The sequence below is a fragment of the Pituophis catenifer genome, unplaced genomic scaffold (genome assembly GCF_029215685.1).
Source record: "Pituophis catenifer annectens isolate HBS135680 unplaced genomic scaffold, rPitCat1.0.hap2 SCAF_2, whole genome shotgun sequence".
NCBI classification, from domain to species: Eukaryota; Metazoa; Chordata; class Lepidosauria; order Squamata; family Colubridae; genus Pituophis; species Pituophis catenifer.
In genome coordinates, this window is record NW_027256882.1 from 146,326,111 (window position 1) to 146,348,516 (window position 22,406).

Sequence of the window (22,406 nt, forward strand, 5' to 3'; positions counted from 1 at the left end):
TGTATGTATCAAATGAAAATATAGAGGCCTTTTAAACTAATTAAATTAATCCACCGCATTTAGATGAAAGAGAAACAACTTTTATGTAGTCCATTATCTAAGATAGAAATTAAACAAATAATTTTTAAAATGGCAAGTGGTAAAATACCAGGACTACCCAACCCATTTGACCAGGCATCTATCTGATATATATAGTGTCATCACGTTTATTCACTTCCCGTCTGCCTACTATTTGGAAACCTGCTCTCATAGACAGACGGATCTTAACACAAAATATAAACCATAGATTAAAGATTCATCATAATGCCTATGTTGCCACCATTTCCAGCATAACTTATCCATTAACCCACAACCAAGCAACAGCGCTTGCACCCAATCAAAATACAGCTATGTCATCAGCCAATCAGAATACAACACTGTCAACCAATCAGAATACACTTTGCCTCTTTTCATAGAAAAACAAAAAAAACAAACATACATAAATTGCATCCCCTAATTGAATACTGATAAATATATTTCAAAAATAGTAATTCTCCCCCCCCCCTTATAAAGCAGATAGTTTATGAACTTCTACAACACTGTTTACCATATGCAGATATTAAGAAATCAATGGTATAACTGTTATACCAATTTAAAGTTGCTATACAGTGTATGGGAGCAAGCCTCTTATCTTCTAGAGGGATGGAATGGAATGGAATGGAATGGAATGGAATGGAATGGAATGGAATGGAATGGAACGGAGCGGAGCGGAGCGGAGCAGAGCAGAGCAGAGCAGAGCAGAACAGAACAGAATAGAAACAGAGTAGAGTAGAATCAATTGTCAATGGATCTCAAATTACAATTTATAAAACAAAAAATAATATTTAGAAGTTATTGAACTCCATTGCGTTTATATAGAAAAGAACTGTCAAAACAGCAAAACAGTATTTTGTTGGAGGTATAATAAGGATAATGCTTCTTTAAAACATATGTTTCTGTATTGTCCTATATTTACCATGTTTTAGGAGAATAGTATATTATATAAATATGATTATGTGACAAAAGTTGAAATTTTCAGAAGATAATATTCTTTTGAACTGTATACCTAGTTGGAATTTGACAACCAGACAAATTGGAATCTTTGGGGTCTTACTATGGGTAAAAGACTGATATTGCAACATCAGAAAGATAAATGTATGGCCCCATAAATGCTATGGATTGAAGACCTGATTTCACTTACCACCTATGAGTGGATTGCCTATAGACATAGATTTTATATGAACAAATATAATAAACTATGAAATTCATTTATACAAATAAGAAGGTTAAAGAAAGAAACATGCTGCTTGTATAAGCATATTGGAACTACCATATATATGTATTTGAATAATAATTGCATTAGATAATTACTGTATTTTTCAGAGTATAAAACACACTTTTTCCCCCCTAAAAGAGGGTGAAAATTTGGGTGCGTCTTATACACTGAATGTAGCCCCGCCCACCTGCCGGCCCCCACCGTTTTGGAGCTCTTGGAGGCTGCAAATGCAGCCTCCCGAACGGAGAGCCATTCAAGCAGATTTTTTTTTCTTATTTTCCTCCCCCCAAAATAAGATGCGTCTTATACTCTGGAGCATCTTATACTCTGAAAAATATGGTATATACAGAAATTTAATTATTTACTGCTAAAATGATATCCTTTTTTCTTTTTCCTTGGTTGTGTTTTTTTCCTTTTCTTTGCTAATGCACGTATTTTTATCTTTGCACTTTGGGGTTTTTTTTATTGTTTTTTTTTTGTCACTATTTCAAAAGCAATGAAAGAATCATTAAAAAGCAACCTGTGTCCTCTATCATCATGATGCTAGGAAAGCCTCTTTTGGTAATTGATCACCCAGATCCTCAAAGAGCAGCAAAAATCCTTCTTGGTTTGTAATGAGGCATTATTGTATGCTTGCAGATATTACTTAGCCATGTTTTACCATAGAGCAGTTTATATAATTACATTAAGTGTCTGAATTTGCATGACAACGTAAGGACAATCTAACCATGTAGGCTGGATTTGCAAATTCATCATAGCTGGCTGGTTTGTGATTCTTTGTGCAGTGTGGATACAGCTTAGCTTGCTTCTGTGGAGAGAGTCTTCCTGAATACTGGAGCATCAGTTTTGAAACTGGGAGTGATTGCTCGCTTGAAGTTTTCAAAGGTATTTAGCAAATATATCAGATTTCTTTTAGAAAACATGGATACTAGTTGTACCAGATTCTGAGTTATACAGATTTGTCCTTGGTTTCAAATTCAGGCTAGCATTAAGCAGAAATAGCTCTACACTTGGAGGACTGGAATAGTAGAAAAATTAAGCCCTCTGGGATTGAGGCAAACATCACGATGCAGTGCTCCCATTAGTCACCCTGTGTTGCTCAGTGTGAAAGTGTCAATGTTTTTTTTTAAATTAGGGTAAATCTTGCAGTCCTCTTTCCAGACTACTTTCTTCTTCCTCTCAAAAATTATCCAGTAGGAAAGACTAGAGCAGAGAAAGATCAATAGAGACCACCAGAGAAAGTTCAAAGGGCATACCAGAAATGGCTCTCTAGCTCTCTGCATTATATGTAGGTGTTGCACAGACATCGCAAAGTGACATCATAAATCAATTTGTTCTCCTCAAGATTTTGGATTAGAAACTGGGTGATTGTGAGTTCTAGTTCTCAGCTCTCTGGATGAGAGTTAATCACTCTCTCTCAGCCCATGGAAGAAAAACTTTGAAAAAAAAAGTAGGATTTTAATTTTTATTCCACCTTTATTGTTTTTATAAATAAACTCAGGATGACAAATATACCTAATACTCCTTCTTCCTCCCGTTTCCCCCATAATTACAACCCTGTGAGGTGGGCTGGGCTGAGAAAGAATGAGTGGCTCAAGGTCACCCAACCAGCTTTCATGCCTAAAGCAGGACTAGAGCTCAAAGACTCCTGGTTTCTAGCCTGGTACCTTAATCACTAGATCAAACAGGCATTATGTAGATATAAATCTAAAGGTAAAGGTTCCCCTCGCACATATGTGCTAGTCGTTCCCGACTCTAGGGGGCGGTGCTCATCTCCGTTTCAAAGCCGAAGAGCCAGCGCTATCCAAAGATGTCTCCGTGGTCATGTGGCTGGCATGACTAAATGCCAAAGCCGCACGAAACGCTGATACCTTCCCACAAAGGTGGTCCCTATTTTTCTACTTGCATTTTTTACATGCTTTCAAATTGCTAGGTTAGCAGAAGCTGGGACAAGTAACGGAAGCTCACCCCATTACGCAGCACTAGGGTTTCGAACCACTCAACTGCTGACCTTTCGATCGACAAACCAAGTCTTAGCCTCTGAGCCACCGCATCCCTAATAGATATAAATCTACTTAGTAAATAAAATAGCACCAAGTGTATCACGTGCAGCAATTACATGCTTTGAGATTTCCTCCAAGAGGTTTTAATCATATGCACATTTTCAACAAGATTTGTACTGAATAACAGGCATAGTTTTCAGCTAAATATATTCATATTTTCATGGCTAATGGCTTGAAAATTTTACTGTAGAAACATAAACCTGAATAATGGCTGCTGCATATTCAGTTAAGCCACTGGTTATAAATGGCATGAAACCCTTATGTTGCCCTTTTGCACAGATTGGAATTTAATACTCAGTGATAGTGAGGAAAATTGTGATTAAAAAGACTGTGTGATCCAAGGGAATGTTAAGCACTTGCAGTTCCTGCTGGCTTAAATGTGAAATCAGTGGCTATATTTGTTCAACACATTAAATTACAAAGTTGCCAAAATTCTTTTAGTCTGGCCCATATGATTACTTTATGGCTCATTATGCTATTGTACACAGAGAAATGGGCTGTACAAATCATGGTTTAATTTATTATGGAAAAGTATATCATGAAGATTACAGTCACTCTGATGTAAAAGGAAGACCTCTTTTCTAGTAGTTTTTCACCCACATTACAGGTTGCCCTTGACTTGAGACCACAATTGAGCTCAAAATTTATGTTTTTAAGTGAGAAATTGGCTAAGTAAATTTGGTGCTATTTTACATTCTTTTTTGCCATAATTGTTAAGTGAATTGTTGCAGTTGTTAAGTTAGGAACATGATTGTTAACTAAATCCAGCTTCCCCACTAATTTCGCTTGTCAGAAAATTGCAAAAGGTGATCACATAACCTCAGGACACTGTAACCGTCATAAATATGAGTCTGTTACCAAGAGTCTGAATTTTGGTCACATGACCATAGGGATGCTGCAATTGTGGAAAGTATGATAAATGGTCATAAATCACTTTTTTCAGTGCCATTGTAACCTTGAACAGTCACTAAACAAACTGTGGCAACTCAAAGACTACCTGTATTGAAGCAAGGTAGATCTAGTCAATTCATCAGGCTCTGGTTAGTTCCTAACTATCGTATTCTTCAAATTTTCTTGAATGGGAGATGGAAAAAAATTAGTATTGCCTTCTTTGGGGATGCTTTTTGACTTCTCAGTCTATTCACTAGCTCTGAAGTTCATTCATTGCTTAATTTGGAAGATTAGCCTATATCTATAGAGGGCATAGGGAATGAAAGAAGAGCTGCTACCTAGGTCACAATCAGACAAAAGAGTCCATTCCAAGAATATAATTTGAGGAAATGTCTCAGACAATCTCCTTCCTAATTCATATGAAAATAAAAGAATAAGGGAGGGAAGCACATTCAGACCTGTAAAATTCTGTTCCTATAGCACAGGTCTGTCAAACATGTGGCCCATATGTATCATGCGCTGGCCACGCCCATGCCCAGTTTAGCAAAGGGGGGGAGTCATGATACGTCACGTGACGACGCCATGACAATGCACGTTGGACACATCTGCTATAGCAGTTCCAATAAAAATAGTTTTGGACTTACTGTATATGGCATTCGTTTCTTAGTCTGTTTTATTATATATAATAGGGCTGATATGATCTGCCATCTGCTGCTTAAACTTATTACTTAAGGTTCTGTACAATAATATTATTAATAAGTGTTATTAATATTATTTATTTATTTATTTATTTATTTATTTATTTATTTTATTTAACACAAATTTATATGCTGCCCTTTTCCCAAAGGACTCAGGGCGGCGAACACAAGCTAGAAACATACAATGATAAAAGAAGAGTCTAATTAAAACCAATTAAAATCAAAATAATAAGTAATAAAACCCCAGAATCAGAACTCAGCCCATTTGTTGACATAGCCAAGTCTTTAGGCCCCAATGGAAGGAGCGGAGATCAGTGGGTAACTCATTCCAGAGGGTAGGAGCGCCCACAGAGAACGTCCTACCCCTGGACGTTGCCAGCCGACATTGAAGAAATTGTCTATTAATATCACTAATAGCATTTAAATTGAGTACTCAACCCTTCCTCAACTTACCAGAGTCCACAAATTGTGCATTTACATGTTGGACAATTCTGAGCTCGAATGAATGAATGAATGAATGAATGAATGAATGAATGAATGAATGAACGAACACACACATAAAGAATTAAAAATAATGCCACAGTTATTTTTCCATGAATAGATATGTGCTAAATCTATTTATATTTAGAACACAACCTCCCCTTCTGTCCCTTCTCTCTGTTTTTTTAAAATAAAAAAACAAAAGATTTTGGGGACATATTATTTTATTTGTTTGTGTGTTTGTTTGTTTGTTTTAGTGATTGATTAGTATAATTTGTATGCCATATATTGATGTCTTCATAATCTTGATCCTAAGGTTGCATTATAAATTGGGTACATAGATGAGTATAAAGCTTATAATGTTGTAAGATGTAGTATTAGAATAACGAAGTACATTGTATCAGTAAATTACCAATATGTATTGCTTTTCCCATAGGCTTTTATGTAACAGAGTATTATGGAAAACATTAGTAATGTTGCTACACAAAATATTCAAGATTAAGTATCGTAGCATCTTGTTTCATGTAACTTGCTACTTTATTGTGATATTACCAAATATTTCAACAACAGTGAGTAGCCCACCCACTTAATATGTGGACAGGGCAAACTGTGGTACAGGCCACTAACTGGGTCATTTGAATAAAATAAAATTATATTTGTCAGCGAAAAATGTTTACCATTTCAGTACAGTACAGTGCTGTTTTGGGGAAAGAAGGTCGATTTGAATATCAAATATTTTTGCTAATGTGCTCCAACATGATAATTGAAATGGTGGCATAGAAAAATATGAGCTATGTGAACTATATGATTATTCTCAGTGTAGAAATATGCTGCTTAATTTACCAAACGCATTATTTAAAAACATAATCATGCTTGATTCAATTTACATAATTCTTTGCACTGAACCATTAAGGAGTCCTTCTACTAGTGTACTCCTTCTTCACTAGTAGAAGTAGTATAACAGTAGAAGGACTCACTGCATTAGTGAGGCCACACCTGGAACACTGCATCCAGTTCTGGTCAGCGCAATACCAAAAAGATGTTGAGGCTTAGAAAGTGTGCAGAGAAGAGCAACAAAGATGATAAAGGGCCTGGAGGCTAAAACACATGATGAACAATTAAGGGAACTAGGTATGTCTGCCTAATAGAGAGAAGGATTAGGGGTGACATAATAGCTCTCTTGCAGTATTTGAGGGGCTGTTACAGTGATGAGAGGATTGACTTATTGCCTATATACCACTGAGGGCAGAACAAGAAGCAATGAGTGAGCTTGCCAGAGGGAAAGCTAACCTGGAACTAAGGAGGAATTTTCTAACAGGGAGAACAATTAATCAATGGAACTGCTTGCCTGCCAGAGTTGTGGGTGCTCTGTCACTGGAGGTTTTCAGGAAAAGATTGGACAACCATTTGCCCAGGATAATATAATGACTCCTACCTTGGGCAGGGGTTGGACTAGAAAGCCTCCAAGGTCCCTCCCAGTCCTATGATTCTTTGAGAGTAAAAATAGCCATAGATGCCTCTCCTTACCTAAAGATTTTCATCAGATTTAAAGGCAAGAATAGCCATTGTTAATACGAAATCCAGGGAAATCTTTATTGGACTGACTGGGGGGAAAGGGATGTCAATTGTTGAGGAAAGTCCACTGGAGCAAATAGCAAATCTTAGCAGGGATTTGCCTCATTTGTGCAAATGACATACAATTAATGCTTTTTGTGTAGTGCGGTGTTACTTTGGACTCCTATTCTTTGAATGTAGTCAATTTAACTACCGTTTACATAATTGAAATCTTTTGCACATTTCTACTAAAGGATAATGTGAAATGTCTGCTGGAAAATCAAAAATGGTTCGTGCCGATATAAAATTGCCAGAGCAAAGTCCTTTGAAACAATTTAGTTGACAACATTGATAATATATTATCACAAATAATGGATAACCAGGATTGTTTTTTAAAGCAGGTTCCCTTTAAGCTGCCACTGTTTATTGGAAATGTGTAATAAATAACCTTAACCAAGTTTGTGGCCATGTTCACAGATATATTCACAGATATGCTGAGAGTCCAGTTATTGCCACTTCCATTAATTCACTCAATTGGAATGGGACAATTGGAGCATTCAGAAAGCCTATAAAAAAATAAAACATGGACTGGCCTTACCAGAGCAAAGAAGCAATCCAATAGGCCTTGACAGAATAATTTGAGTGGTCTAGAACAGCGGTCACCAACTGGTGGTCCGTGGACCACTGGTGGTCCACAAGAAAATGTTGGTGGTCCGCAGAAAAATTATTTGCATTTTTTAATATTGCACTAAATCAGGGGTCCTCAAATTATGGGCCTTGGGCCAGCTATGTGCAATGAACGTTTGTGTTGCTGCAGAGAGTCTCCCCCTTCAGGGTCTTTTTGTGTGAGTTGGAGAGGGACTGAAATTCCGACTTGGGGTCTGCTTTGGCCTCCTGGTGTGGGGCTTTGGGCTAAGGCTGGAGGGAAGTGCCGCTGGTGGCAAGGAGCTGGAGGGCCTTGTTCCAGTGGGACTGCATCATGGCCTGGAACTGGCTAACGATCTCAGTCCACTGAGCCTCCAGGCGCCGGTACCTGGCCTTGCACTCCCGCAGGTCTTCCCTCTGCTTGGAAAACCTATGCTCATAGTCCTGAGTGAGGTGCTTCTGCTGAGCCTCCTTCTTGATCAGATCCAATTTGAACAAAGCCAGCTGTTTTGCCAACTCTTTCTTGTGGTGGCTGCTTAGCTCCAACAACTGCTTCCTGTTGGGGTCCTAAGGAGCCCGGGTGGGGAGTCGAGGAGTGGCTGGCAGGAGAGGGGTGAGTAGAGGCGCCCCTCGATGTGAGTGACATCGAGTTGGCCATGCCCATCCAGTCACAAGATCACCTAGCCATGCCTACCCAGCCGGTCATTAGGCAGATCATATTAGTGGTCCATGGGATTTAAAATTATGAATTTAGTGGTCCCTGAGGTCCGAAAGGACCTGGTTTAGAAAGCTTTCAGACTCACGCCACAGTGGAAAGCGCTACTCAATTTTCTCCTCCAGTGATATCTGAGGTGCTTCCAGACTCAGCTACTTTGAGATTTCCTAAAAATGCTGACCCTGGAATACAGGGTGCTTTGAAGGGGTTCCATGTTATATGTTTTCGGCACATGCTCGCAGTGTTCGCCAAAGCCACTCTGCATGAAATTCTTTCAGCAGCCATGAGCTACTTCAAAACCGTAGTCATGCAGTGTGAGCCAAAGCCATCAATCCTGGAAACACATTGACCAGTACTGGTAAGAAGATTTCTCTCTGCCTTCTCTCACAACACAAAGATGAAGGAGTTTCTGAAGCAAATTCATCAGGCAGCTTCAAATATGGGCTATGTTTGCATGTAAGAAAATACATTTTTGAAATTTCACACAACTCTACTTTTGAAGTCCATGAGATGAAACTCCTGCTCTGTATAGGAATTCAAGTTGAAGCATTCCTAGAAGATGGCTATCTAGGTCTTGTTCAAATGCATGCAGGGAAAGGGAGCCCACCACCTCTCTAGATGATTTAGGAAGTTCTTTCTAACATTCAATTGAATTCAGTTTTTCTGTAGCTTAAATCTGTTCCTCTAAGTCCAAATCCTGGAAAGATAGTGAACAGCTCTTTACTTTCATTATATGAGATTCTTTGAGTTATCTAAAGATCACTATTATATCTCTGCTCATTCTTCTTTTTTCAAAGCTAAATTATTCTTAATATCTGCCACCTCTCTTCATAAGCCTTAATTTCTAGTACCTGAATATCCACATTGTCTTTCTGTGATTCAGCCTTTCTAAACCATTCTTAAATTGCAGTGACCATAATTGAATGTAATGCGCAAGGTAAGATTTGACCAATGCAGACCAAACTGAAATAATTACTTCCCAGGATTTGGAAGCCAATCTTCCAAATTTTGTGAGCCATCCAGCACCCATGGAACAGTCTCGCTCATTAGAATTTCATGCTTTGAAAGACATGTTGCCAATATTATCTTTTTAAGCTGGCAGTAGTTAATCAAAACATTAGATGCATTTGACTGGCAGGAGTAGTTCTCGGGATAGTTACTGATTGATCTTTTGTAATGTGCTAGACTAGAGAATCCTCCTAGATATTGATATAGTTTGTTGTAACTTCCTTTTTTTAAAAGAAAAACTTCTGTTCCTCTCCTGTCTGCTATTTCTTGAATAGAATAAAAGAGAATAGAATTAGGAATAGGAATAGGAATAGAATAAACAGAGTAGGAAGGGACCTTGGAGGTCTTCTGTCCAACCCCTTGTGCTCAGGCAAGAAATTCTATAACATTTCAGACAAATGTTGTCTGATCTCTTCTTAAAAACTTCCAGTTGGAGCATTCAAAACATCTGGAAGCAAGTTGTTCCACTGGTTAATTGTTATAACCGTCAGGAAATTTCTTCTCAGTTCTAGGTTGCTTTTCTCCTTGATTAGTTTCCATCCATTGCTCCTTATCCTCCTCTGTCTTTCAAAACACTTTACAGGTGATCCATAAATGTTTGAACAAGCCACGAATGGTACTCTAGAATGCAATTTATCGAGCCCTGGATATTAGTTCTGTCACTTTGTTGTTAGAGAACACCGAACCAAAATAGGAACTGAGTAACTCTGCTTTTCCTTTCATACTTACAGCAGAGTTTTGCAATCTTCATTTATTAACTGTCATACTAATTATTTTGCTTTTATTTACAACACATCTGAGAAGCCATTTTATTGTTCTTAACTAACCTCGGCTCATTTTCACATTTATACTTCCTTATTTTTTCTATTGTTCTGTACAACCGTATGTACTTTTATTTTATGACGTTCTTTCCGCCTCTTAAGTGTCATTCTTGCTATTAGACCTTCATTACAGTCAGAAATTGTTTCTTCCATGTGGGTCTCAAAGCTGTTTCTAAGACCCAGTGCTGCAAATTTCTTAGGTCTCTCCTCAGTTTCCATCAGGACCTGCATCTCAAGCAAGATAATCAATGGTGCCTTACCATTGTCATTTGGATCAAGCTTAGCTTCCATTCTAAGCTTTGGGAATTTGCAACTATTCTTTGTTATAAGGTCTCATTTTCAAGCTCCCCCCTCCCCCAGTGATATCTGTTTTTAGTTTGAACACAGTTAGCTATACAGTTAGATCTAAATGCAGCATGTTGCAAGAGAACACAAATAAATTAGTGATGCTGATTTTTTTGTTAGTATCATGCAAACACAGTCTTTTTTACTTGCTGAGGGTGCAATCTATTTTACACGTTTGTTTGCATGATATATTTACCCACAAATTAATATAGCCAGTTTTGCTGCTTCTTTCCCAGTCTCTTGAAGGGGAAGAGTAGTGAAGAAAGAGAAATGCTGATGTATTATCCCAACCCCACTTTATGGTGGTTTCAATTACCAAGAAATATTTAACTTCAAAGTAACTCTCATGTGTGTGTGTGTGAGAGAGAGAGAGAGGGAGAGAGAGGGAGGGAGGGAAGGCGGGAGGGGAGAGGGAGAGGGAGAGGGAGAGGGAGAGAGAGAGAGAGAGAGAGAGAGAGAGAGAGAAGGGAACCAGGCTTACCTTCATCTGAAGTATAAAAATATTATGGCATTCAAACTTTTGACTCAAGATTCAGGTTTGGATGATATGGCACAACACAAATGCCCACGGTTAGTTAAATAAATAAGAGTTGACTGGTTTGAGCCACAAGCTAATGAATTACATTTTAGCCCAACAGATTGGGTAAGGCTAACTTATTTGGTTCGTTTATGGTTGTCACCGAAGCCCTGATAGTAATTGAAATAAGGTTCACGCTAATCTTGAATGAGCCTGTTGCACGAACAGAGTTTGATAAAGATCTCAAAACTGCAAGTGTGTGAAGCTCACCTGCCTTTGGAAAGAAATGTTGCTTATCACAAAGTATAATTGCATTGTTGAAGCCTAGACTCCAGCTTTGCAAGTGAAGCAACATGGCAGATTCAGTCCAGCACAGCCTATGGGCTTAACTGATCATGATCATTGAAACACTCAGTATGTTTATGTTCCTTTAAGCACTACCAAGGAGTCACATCTGCTGCAGTTCTTCCCTATCCAGATGTAGTGCCAGGAGGAAGAGGAGACAAGGCTGTTTTGGGTTCATTTGCGAGTCAAACATGGAAGGAGAGGGGTCCATTACAATTTGTCCATTCCTCAGAACACACTCTAGTGGTTGGATTCTGTCTTTCCGCCCACCTCAGCCTCCGAAAGACCATTTTCAAGTTTGTCCTCCCCTCCTTCCAACTTAGCAAATAAGGTTGCATAATGCATTGGTCTCAGGTACATTTTAGCTAGTTTTTGACTTACAACCACAATTGAGCCCAACATTTCCACTGCTAAGCAAGACAAAAATGAGTTTTGCCCCATTTTGCAACCTTTCTTGCCATAGCTTTTTAAGTGAATCACTATTATGTTGGTTATGCAGTTGTTAAGTGAATCTGGGTTCCCCATTGACTTTGCTTGTCAGAAGGTCACAAAAGGTGCCGTCACTGCAACTATCATAGTTAGTCCTCAACTTAAAACCACAATTGAGCCCCAAATTTCGGTTGTTAAGTGAGACATTTGAGTTTTCCCCCATTTTATGATCTTTCTTGCCACGGTTGCTAAGTGAGTCACTGCAGATATTAAGGTAGTGACACGGCTGTTAAGTGAATCTGGCTTCCCCATTGACTTTGCTTGTCAGAAGATTGCAAAAGGTGATCACATGACCTTGGGACACAGCAACGGTTGTAAGTATGAGCCAATTGCCAAGCGCCTGAATTTTGATTACATGACCATGGGGATGCTGCAAAGGTTGCAAGTGTGAAACACCGTCATAAGTCACTTTTTTAAAATTGCTATCGTAACTTTGAACGGTCGCTAAATGAACTGTTGTAAGCCGAGGACTACCTGTACATGCCAGTTGCCAACGCCCAAATTCTGACCATGAGGATGCTACAATGGTCCCAAGCGTGAAAAATGGTCGTAAGTCACTTTCTGCCGTGCTGCTGTAACTTCAAATAGTCATTAAACAAATGGTAGTCAAAAACTACCTATACAGCTGTGAGGCAACAGGAGGGAAAGAACTCTGGAGTGAGCAACAGGTTGAGGTAGAGCTGTTTACATTCGGGAGAGGTTACATTGGGCAACCTCTTTGCTGTGGGTGTGAGAAAAAGCTTTCAAACTTTTGGGTGTTATTGGCATCGGGTGGCACAAGTGGGTTTGCTACATTCTGGCTGCATGAGTAAGGAGGACAGTCTGCAGGTTTCCGCTTGTGCTCTGGCTACAGGTGACTTCCTGGAAAGGAAACCTTCTCAGGTCTACTGGTCTTCTGCAACCTGGGTGCCCTGCAGACTGGCCGGCAACCATCTGAACCCCACAGGACACAACGGGTTGGAAAAAGGAAGCAACCTTAGCCCTGCTCCAAAATGCCAGGAGCCCAATTGACTTGCAAACAACACCGAGCCCCGGGTCTCTCTATTTAAGTCCCCAAACTCCCTCACACGTCAGAAACGCTGGGCGCTGCTAATCACCCAGCCGTGAAAGGTGACCTTCCCCTGAAGAGAGGGATCGAGCACCGGGGCTGAGCTGAGGTTCTACTCCGGTTCCACGCGGGTAACTTCTCCATGCGCGCATCTGAGCATTTCAAGGCCTCGGCGGTGCGTTTTGTGCGCATGTGGCAAAAGTATCTGTTGCGTGTGTCGGCCGCCCTCTTCTCTCGCCCGTTGCGAACCTCCAGCGAGTCCGGGCTTTTGATTGACGGCGGTGGGGCGGGTTTCCCCGCGCATCCAATGCCACAGGTGATGTCCCCGGCCCTTCTGTAGGGCGGGGAAGCCCCGCGAACGCCTATTCGGGGACCACTCCCCCCCCTCCAGCAGGGGAACGGGGGGGCGTGGGTCTGCCGGCCGGCCGGCCTGCCTGTTGCCCTTAGAGACGGGCTTCCCCGGCTCGCGTTCTTCCTCCTTCCCGCGGCAGGAGGCCCAGGAGCGCGGCAGCAGGCGGGCTGGAGGAGGGGGCGGGCGGGCAAGCGGGCGGAGCCGTCGGGTCTGGCCCGGGGCTGTGGGATCCTCCTCCCGCCTCCCTGCCGCGCGTGGCTCAGACGTCAGGAGGAGCCCAAAGCGGGCAGGAGGCAGCGCCCATCCACACAGCTGCCAGAAGTGTCGGACGCGGCTGCCGGACGGGGCAGAGCCGGTGGCTTGAAGCGGCTTCCTGGCTTGAGGGAGAAGTCGAAGGCAAAGCAGGAAGGAGCGAGAGGCGGGGAGAAAAAAAAGGGGGGGGCTCGCTCGGTCGGGGACGGCGTGGGGAGGGGGGCGCGCGCGCGCTTGCCATGGCCGACGTCTTCCCACCCTCCGAACCCGGTTCGGGTCCCGACGCTGCTTGGCGGTTCGCCCGGAAAGGGGCCCTTCGGCAGAAAAACGTGCACGAAGTGAGGGACCATAAATTCACCGCGCGGTTCTTCAAGCAGCCCACCTTCTGCAGCCACTGCACCGACTTCATCTGGTAAGGACTAAGGGGAGCCTCCGATCCTATCTCCTCCGACCGCCTCCTCTCCCCGGTGCAAGCCCCTTCCCCTCCGCAGTGCCGGCGCCTCCCCTCAGTTCTCGCCTTCCTCCCGCTTCATCTGGCTTCACCCCGCTAGCCTTCCCCACCCCCCAAATGCAGCCCGAGTCTTCGCGCCTCCTTTCCCGAGCTGCCTCTGCCCCCGTCCTTCTCCCTTTAACTCCTCTGCAGATTTCCCCGGGGATTAACTGTCCGGGTGCAGGCAGAGAGAGCCCGCGGTCGGTCCTTTCAACTGGGAGCAAAGGATTTCCCCGGGGAGTTAAGTCCTGGAAAGGCGAGAAAGAGACCCCCGAAAGCCAGCCAGCCAGCCAGCGAGAGAGCGGCGGCTCCTCTCCGCTCTCTTCCTTTCTGAGCTTGTCACAACTTTGGCAGTTTTCCCCAATCTGGTACCTTCCAAGATGTATTGGTCGCCAGTGTAGGTTTCTCCCCTGGAAACGATGGGAGGCGATGTCCCACACTTCTGGAGGACAACAGTTTGGGGAAAGCACTTTCTGAGTAGGTGTGTGTGTGTTGCTGAGTGTGAGGGAATCTGCCAGCACACCAATGCTTGCCTACCTGTGGGGATAGATATTCATCTCTACTTCCATTGAGGAAGCTTTTGGGCGCTCCTCCAGCTTGCTAGAAAGGCATCCTTGTTGCCTGGTCGCTCTGGAGAGATAATTAAACAGTATTTCACCGTTCTCAAAGGCACTTCCTGCATTGAAATCGTCCTTCTGTGTCAACTCCGCCACTCCCACTGACCACATCAGAAAATGAAGCTAATTCGTGAACCACTTCTGCACTAGAGACACATACACAAATTCAGGTCGATCCTTTGCATAATCTTTATCAGCACGAATTGACCTTTTTTTTTTTTTTTTTTTTTTACTGTAAAAGACATTTTCTCTCTTCCTTCTTTCTGAGAAAGGGATCTTTGTGTAATAATAACCCTTGAAAGAGAGTACCTTTCTAACATTTGTTGCCAGTGTGTTTGGGCTTCCCCAGGATGGATAGATAGTCAGATAGATAGATGATAGAGATTAGGTAGGTAGGTAGATGATAGATAGATAGATAGATGATAGATAGATAGATAGAAAGATAGATAGAAAGAAAGAAACAGATAGACAGATAGACAAACATAGACAGACAAATGATAGAGATGAGAGACAGGCAGACAGATAGTAGACAAACAGGTAGACAAACAGACAAATGAGAGAGACAGACAGATGACAGAGATGAGGGATGGATGGCAACTACAGTATATCCCAGAGGAGAAGCTGTTATGTCTATATTCCCACTTGCTGCTTTGCTGACCCTGTAATGTGCATGACCTAGCATGTGCCTTCCAAAGGAGATGTGTGTATGTTGCGTTGATTTATTAGCCTTTAAATCAGTATTTCTCAATCTTGGCAACTTAAAGTCCACACATTTTTTAGTTGCCAAGGTTGAGAAACATGATTTGGGGCCCCTCCCTTCTATGTAACAACTCCTTTCTTTAGAAGAAATGGGAAACCCGGAGCCCTTCATATATTGCTGAACTACACACCTTTTTGCATCCCTTGTCACTATATCATGGTTTAAATTGCCGGGAAGCCATTGTAAGAGAAGACCAGATGTAAAAAAGATACTTTTCTACATCTGGAAAATTATAGGTTCCTCATCTTTTACTCATGTACTGGCTGACATGCTAAGATGAAGAAACCGACATCTGCTCTCTGCTCATAAAAATACTTTGCCCTCCGTTGCCTATGATTATCTTGTTCATCCATTGAACTGAGTTCATTTCATAAGGGATTGATAAGCCTTATTCCCTTTATCTGCCCCTTCCTGGTATGGAATATTGATGAGTAACAACTGTTCAGCACTACTTCCTAAATTAATGATAAAAATTTATTGAGTCCCTGACATCGCACAAATTAATTTTTTCCTCCAACATAGGGATTATACTAATATGCCCAAAAGGCTAATCTAGGCTGAAAAAAAGATAGAAGTAATAATACCATTATATATGACTTCTATGAATAGTAGCAGATATTCAAATTCAGGACATCGCTACTTTCCGAAATACAGTGGGAACATGGAAATGAGAACCTTGCAAAAAAAAAAAAAAAAAAAAAAAACCCTCCTTAAGTATTTTTCCTAACAATTTCTTCCTTAGACCCATACTTTTTTGGGGGAAGACGCTTCTGCCTGACATAGACTTTCTGGCCGTATTCACATGACATACTTCGTACTGATTAATCCACAGTTTACTTTACATAGTGTGATGGGCAGAACATTGCATCATGAGCTAACCATGGGCTAGACATGAATGTGATTGCTTGTTTATGTAAAGGAGAACTTATTTATACAAAACTTACACAACTACTGTGTACTGGCTAGTGAGACTTCCAGCTGTAGTTTTGTAAAAGAGATTCTCTCCCTGCCCCCCAATCTAGAGCGCTTTCATGCTCTACTTGAATTCTGTATTGATTGTCTAGCTAGCCGATTCATCTGCTTTATTATTGGCCTTTGGAGACTTTCTTTCCCCTTCTTCTTTCTGATCTGTGTTGCTCTTTAATGAAAAGCTTTCAGTTCTCACTAGCTACAGTGTTGACATAGCATGCTAACATACAGTTCACATTCAAGTCTTTTTTTTTTTTAATTTGATTTATATGCCGCCCTTCTCCGGAGACTCAGGGCGGCTTACAATGCGTTAAGCAATAGCCTTCATACTTTTGTATATTTATACAAAGTCAGCTTATTGCCCCCACAAACTGGGTCCTCAATTTACCTACCTTAGAAAGGATGGAAGGCTGAGTCAACCTTGAGCCTGGCGGGATTCGATCTTACTTTAATTGCAGACAGCTGGTCTTAAATTACAGAGCTCTGTCTGTTGAGCTATCCAGGCTCACTTTGTCACGGAACTTGCAAGGTAATGCTTGGACCACCAGACTCTGTCCAACTAACCCTAGGATAGTTGTTATATCCAAAACATTAGGGGATACTCATAGGTTGTAATTGCATATAACACCAAGTCTTGAGTTTTTAACCATGGACTGTTCAATCAGTTGGTCCTGGAAATTAGCAAAACAATCATAGCTCATTGAGTTAGTTTCTATTTAATTTATTCTCAGTGTCTTTTGCCAGAACTCAGAATTGTTCTCTCCCCCCCCCCCAAAAAAAAGTCAGGAATAAACCATAAAGCCATGACAGACAGTTTGATCTGGTGGTTAAGCCACCAGGCTAAAAACTGGGAGACTGAGTTTTAGTCCTGCCCTAGACATGAAAACCAGCCTGGTAATTTTGAGCCAGTCATCCTCCCTTAGCCCAGCCTGCTTCATAGGGTTGTTGTTATGGGGTACAATAGGAGGAGGAAGAAGTGTTGGATGTGTTCACCACCTTGAGTTACTTGTACAAATAATAAAGGCAGGATAGAAATTTAAAAAATTTACATGACAGTTGAGATTTATAATAATGACAATGAGATTTATAATAAAATGACGTTTGAGATTTGTAATAAACTGGAGCTTGTACCAGTAGTCTCCATAGTTTCAAACTGTGTTTTCATTGTAAGAATTATGTATGTTTCTTGATGGATTCACATCTTATCCTAAGTATAGAAAAATCAAAGTATATAATCACTTTACTGAATTTAAAGGGCATGCAACACGACTTGCTATCTCATTTTCTTGTTCTAATGAGGCTCAGTCTAAAAGCAAGACCTAATCATTTTTTTTTTACTTAAACATAGCTGTGGTGGATTTGTGAATTGGATCAGAACAGTAAACATATTCGGGGGATTTTAAAATCTCTCCCACTTCAACCCCAGAAGTTACTTGAAATCAAAAGGTATTGAAAGGGCAAAAATACAGCATCTGTATTTCCTTGGAAAACCAATTTACAACACTCCATGTGTTAATAACTAGTTAAAATGACATGGTGAAAAAAATGGATTCCCTTGTTTCTGTTTCAATTAAATTCCAAGTCCTTCAACTCTGTTTTTAAACAAAGACAAAAATAGCAGATTTATCAATTCATGCATAGTTTTGCATCTAATTTATCAGCTGTCATTTGGCTTTTACTCTTCATCATGTTCATTTACAGAGTTCTTAACTAATTAATAGTTAATAGGTCAGATCTTCATATTCTAACAATGAAACTAAGGGTTAATTTCTTTTTAATGTCAGTATAAGTTAATAACTGAGCATTCTATATTTAAAAGAACAGAATGAAAGTTTCTTAATTTTAATTATGGTTTATTATCCTCGCACAAAATTGGTGATACATTGGGTACCAATCACTTTTGCTATGCTTTTTAGGCTAGGAAGAGCACTTACATGAATTAGATTTCTATTCATGATTTGTTGTTCTTAAAGAAGCCAGAATCTGAAAACTGTTCTGTTTTCTTGCTTCTTTTGAGAACAGTAAGCCAGGAATCCTATTAAGATAGTTATGTTAAACAGACTACATAGAGGCTTCCTAATTTGTTTGGCTGTGTATACTGAGGAAAGATACCATAGGTTTCCCATAATCTTAATAGCCATTGTAGAAGAAGACCGTGCTAGTCTGGGTGGAAAGAAATCAAGAAGAGTTTTGTAGCACCTTTTCTTGCTAAGATATTTTATTAAAACTCATAAGCTTAAAAGATGCATAGAGCATTTAGAGTCTAGACAGATGTAGGAGTTAATTTGGAGTGAGGCAGGAGGGAAGAAAGGATAAAACAGAGTAGTTATGCAAATACAGGTTATATGTCAGACAGATTACAAGTATTTTACCAATTAACAATTACAATCTGTTAAAAATACATTGTGTGTCCTGCGCTGGCATGCCCTGGAAAATGAAAATGATCTGATTTTACGCTGTCCTTGTTTTGAATCCTCATGTCAAAGTTGTGTCCGTTAATTTTTTTCTGCAAATTTTTTTCCCTTTGACCTACATAGAATCCAGAGGGACATTGCTGACAGATGATAGCATATGATATTTCACATTAGAAGAAGAGCATTTGAAGGTGCCTCTGACCGTGTGCGTGTGCGTGTTGGGGCCTAGGATAGTGAAGATTTTATTTTATTCATTTATTAAATTTTTATGCCACCCATCTTACTGATACAGCAACTGAAAAGTTTACAGTATCATAAAAAGTAAAAAAAAAAAAAAAAGATGAAGCAATTAAAATTAGGAGAGTTAAATAGAAAAGCTGATGTTGGGGAACTTCTCCATCAGCCCTTCCCAGTGTAAGAGGCCCCTGTCAGGGCCCCAGGCCAGGTGGCAGACCAGGAGTGTGGGGACAGATTTCACCTCCAGTTGGAGAATATTCCAAAGGGCGGGGGCCATAGTAGCAATAGCAATAGCACTTAGACTTATATACTGCTTCACAGCCCACTCTAAGTGGTTTACAGAGTCAGCCTATTGCCCCCTAACAATCTGGGTTCTCATTTTACCAACCTCGGAAGGATGGAAGGCTGAGTGAACTTTGAGCTGGTCAGGATTGAACTCTTGGAGTGAGCAGTGAGTTAGCCTGCAGTACTGCATTCTAACCACTGCGTCATCACAGCTCAGTAGAGAAAGCTCTGCTCTTGGAAAACCCCCCCCCCAACTGAAGTTATTTGGCAGGTGAGATATAAGTAGGCTGCTCCACTGGAATGAGTGAGTGAGCTACTCTCATTTGGATTAGATGTTGGGCCCCCACATGCTGTTTCTTGATGCATTGTATGGCAAACCTCAATGTGAAGAGTGTGTGTGTGTTCCCGCTGCATTTTCTCTCTGTCTAGTTGTTTTCTTTCTCTCCCCCTTAAATTGAGATCAACTCAACTTCTGATAAGTACATGAATGCATGTAGAGTTTTTTGGCAACAGTTCAGAATAGTTTGCTATTGCTGTAGGGTGGCTTTTCACTCCTGAGGTTCCCTGGGGGTTATGTCTATGTACATACACATGTACACACTGCTTATTGTGGGGAAATACATGTTTGATATATTTAGGATCTTCATTTTCTTAAAGTCAAATGATTTGGCAATTGCCAAACAAGCAGTGTGGCCTTTTTTTGTCTTTATTAATGAAGTCAGTAAAGAACTACACTGGGTTTCTGTTACTGCACTCACTTTTGATGGAAGGAGGACTTAAAATACTTTCAGTATTTTACATACGTATTTAGATTTATACATATATATTGGGGGGGAGGAATTCTTAAGGTTTATTATGGTCTTAGAGTACAAGTGAGACAAAACTCTCCACATAGCAAACCTCAAACCAAGAAATATATTCCACTGGGAAGTCAGAAAATAAAATTTATTGGTTAATCTCAAACTTTTATCACATAAACTAGGTGAAGCTATGTGGTTAAACGTGTTTATATAGATTGTTGTATTTTAGTTGATTAACCATGGATTGCACCCAGACTAAATTAGTTTAACTAATAGCCATCAAAAGCAGTGATGCACCTTGTACAGTACTCTATATGGTTTTATAGGGTGTGAAATTTAGAACGGATTCAATCATGTAAGTGACCCAGCATACTTCTCCTTTATGTTCATCTTGCTAGCAAAACATGACTAAGTATTCACATGTCACTAACAATTTACATTCAGATCATCTTGCTTTTACAGTACTTGCATGTGGTAGTTTGTTTATCTAACGGCATTGCAAGATGATTGAAAAGTAGAGTTTCCAAGATGTAGTCTTGTTTAAACTAACTTAAGGCACCTTGCATTGAAGATAATAGTACTCTCTGAATGGTTTCTTTGAAGACATTTTGAATTTAGGAAATAGTAGTAGAGAACAGAGTGGTTCTTGTTCCATTGTGTGTGAGCATCCCAAAAATAGCTGTGTTTGCATGCTTAATCATAGTTTGTTTATTTACTTACTTACTTAGGAGATTTATATTGCTGCCTATTTGCACATGGCGAATCAAGGTGGCTTACAAGAATATAAAAACATGATATAAAAACAATAAAACTAATAAAAGAGAGAATCATAGATAATAAAATAACCCCCAACCCCCACCCCGGTGACAACACATCACACGAGCCATCCAATGGGCTCCATCCCACTTTGTGTTCCCCAGGAAGAGTGTTAGAATGGGGGGGGGCATTCTAAACTCTGGGGGAATGATGTTCCAGAAAGAGGGAGCCACCATGGAGAAGGCCCTTCTTCTGGGTCCCACCAGGTGTATCTCCCTAGAGGATGGGACCCGCAACATTCCTTGCCTCCCTGCTCTGGTGGGTCAGGTAGATGTGACTGGCAAGAGATGGTCCCTCAGATAACCTGGTTTAACATGTTGAATAGTAAATATAGGCAGGGGTTGCTAAGACATTGAGCTAAAATCTGATTGTCTAGTTTGTTGTTCCCTTCAAAGCCAGGTACTTTGGTCTGAATTGGGATCTATATTATTTAAAGATGATAAAAACAGGAGTAGATTGGATTTTCTCATATGTACAGTACATTCAAGGAAAACTAGTACATTATAGCTTATACACAGTTAAAACTTTGTATCCTAGAGATTTGTAATTGTGTTGTCTAGTAGAATCAGAATACAAAATATTCTGGGCAGAATGTCTGAACATCCTGAATTAAGGTAGAATCTGTCCCTTAGGGGAAAGCCTACAAGAATCACTGAGAGTAACACTACTAAATACAACAGATTTCAAAGAGAGAAGTGATTGCTCTATTATTGGCTATGTAAATTTTCTCTATATACTGGTTGAAAATACCCTGTATGGGCAGTGGGAAGAAACTAAAGATAAAGAAAATAGGAAAAATGTCCCTATTTTATATACATGGATTAAAAAAAAAGTCACAAAGGAGAAAAATGACCAGTGATTTAAGAACTGGGAACAGGAAAGAAAGGAAAGGGTTATGCAGAAGTTAAATTATTCATTGACTGTATTGTCAAGTACAGAGGGATAATTAATGCATTTTAAAAGCTACAGTACTTTAATGTTACATTACGAGGAAATTCTTCTTGTACAACTTGATTTATATATTGCTAAATTTGTACTCCACCTTTACTTTACAAGCTCAAAGTAGTACTTATATTAGCTCTGCCTCTCTTCTTGGAGCAAATAAGTGAAATGGGGAGACAGAGAAAGAGAATGAGAGACAGAAACAGAGAATATGCTGAGCTCAAAATTGGCGAGTTTCATGGTTTTGAAGTAGGTTGCTTTAGTTTAGTCCATATTTCCCTCTCTTTGACTTGTGTTTCTGTGTTAGCAGTGAAGAAGTCATATATATATTCTTCAAAGCTTTCTTTACGGTTTATAGGAGAAAATATCTGCCCACTGAATTAGAAGATCTTATCTCAGAAGACATTTAATTGCAACAGTTTATCAAGGATGCTAGCAATCATTATGTAAACAGTATGTTTCAGTTAATCAGTAGTACAGGTTGTCCTTAACTTACAACCATTCGTTTAGTGACCATTTGAAATTACAATGGCACTAAAAAAAATGACTTATGACTGTT

At 40.3% G+C, this 22,406-nt stretch overlaps 1 protein-coding gene across 1 annotated transcript in view; it reads left to right on the plus strand.

Moving 5' to 3' along the window:
• Positions 1 to 13,756: 13,756 nt before the first annotated feature.
• PRKCA (protein kinase C alpha) overlaps positions 13,757 to 22,406 on the plus strand; it is a 198,812-nt gene continuing 190,162 nt past the window's right edge. The window contains exon 1 of the mRNA XM_070934743.1: positions 13,757 to 13,929. Coding sequence (XP_070790844.1) covers positions 13,757 to 13,929 — 173 coding nt within the window. The remainder of the gene's footprint in view (positions 13,930 to 22,406) is intronic.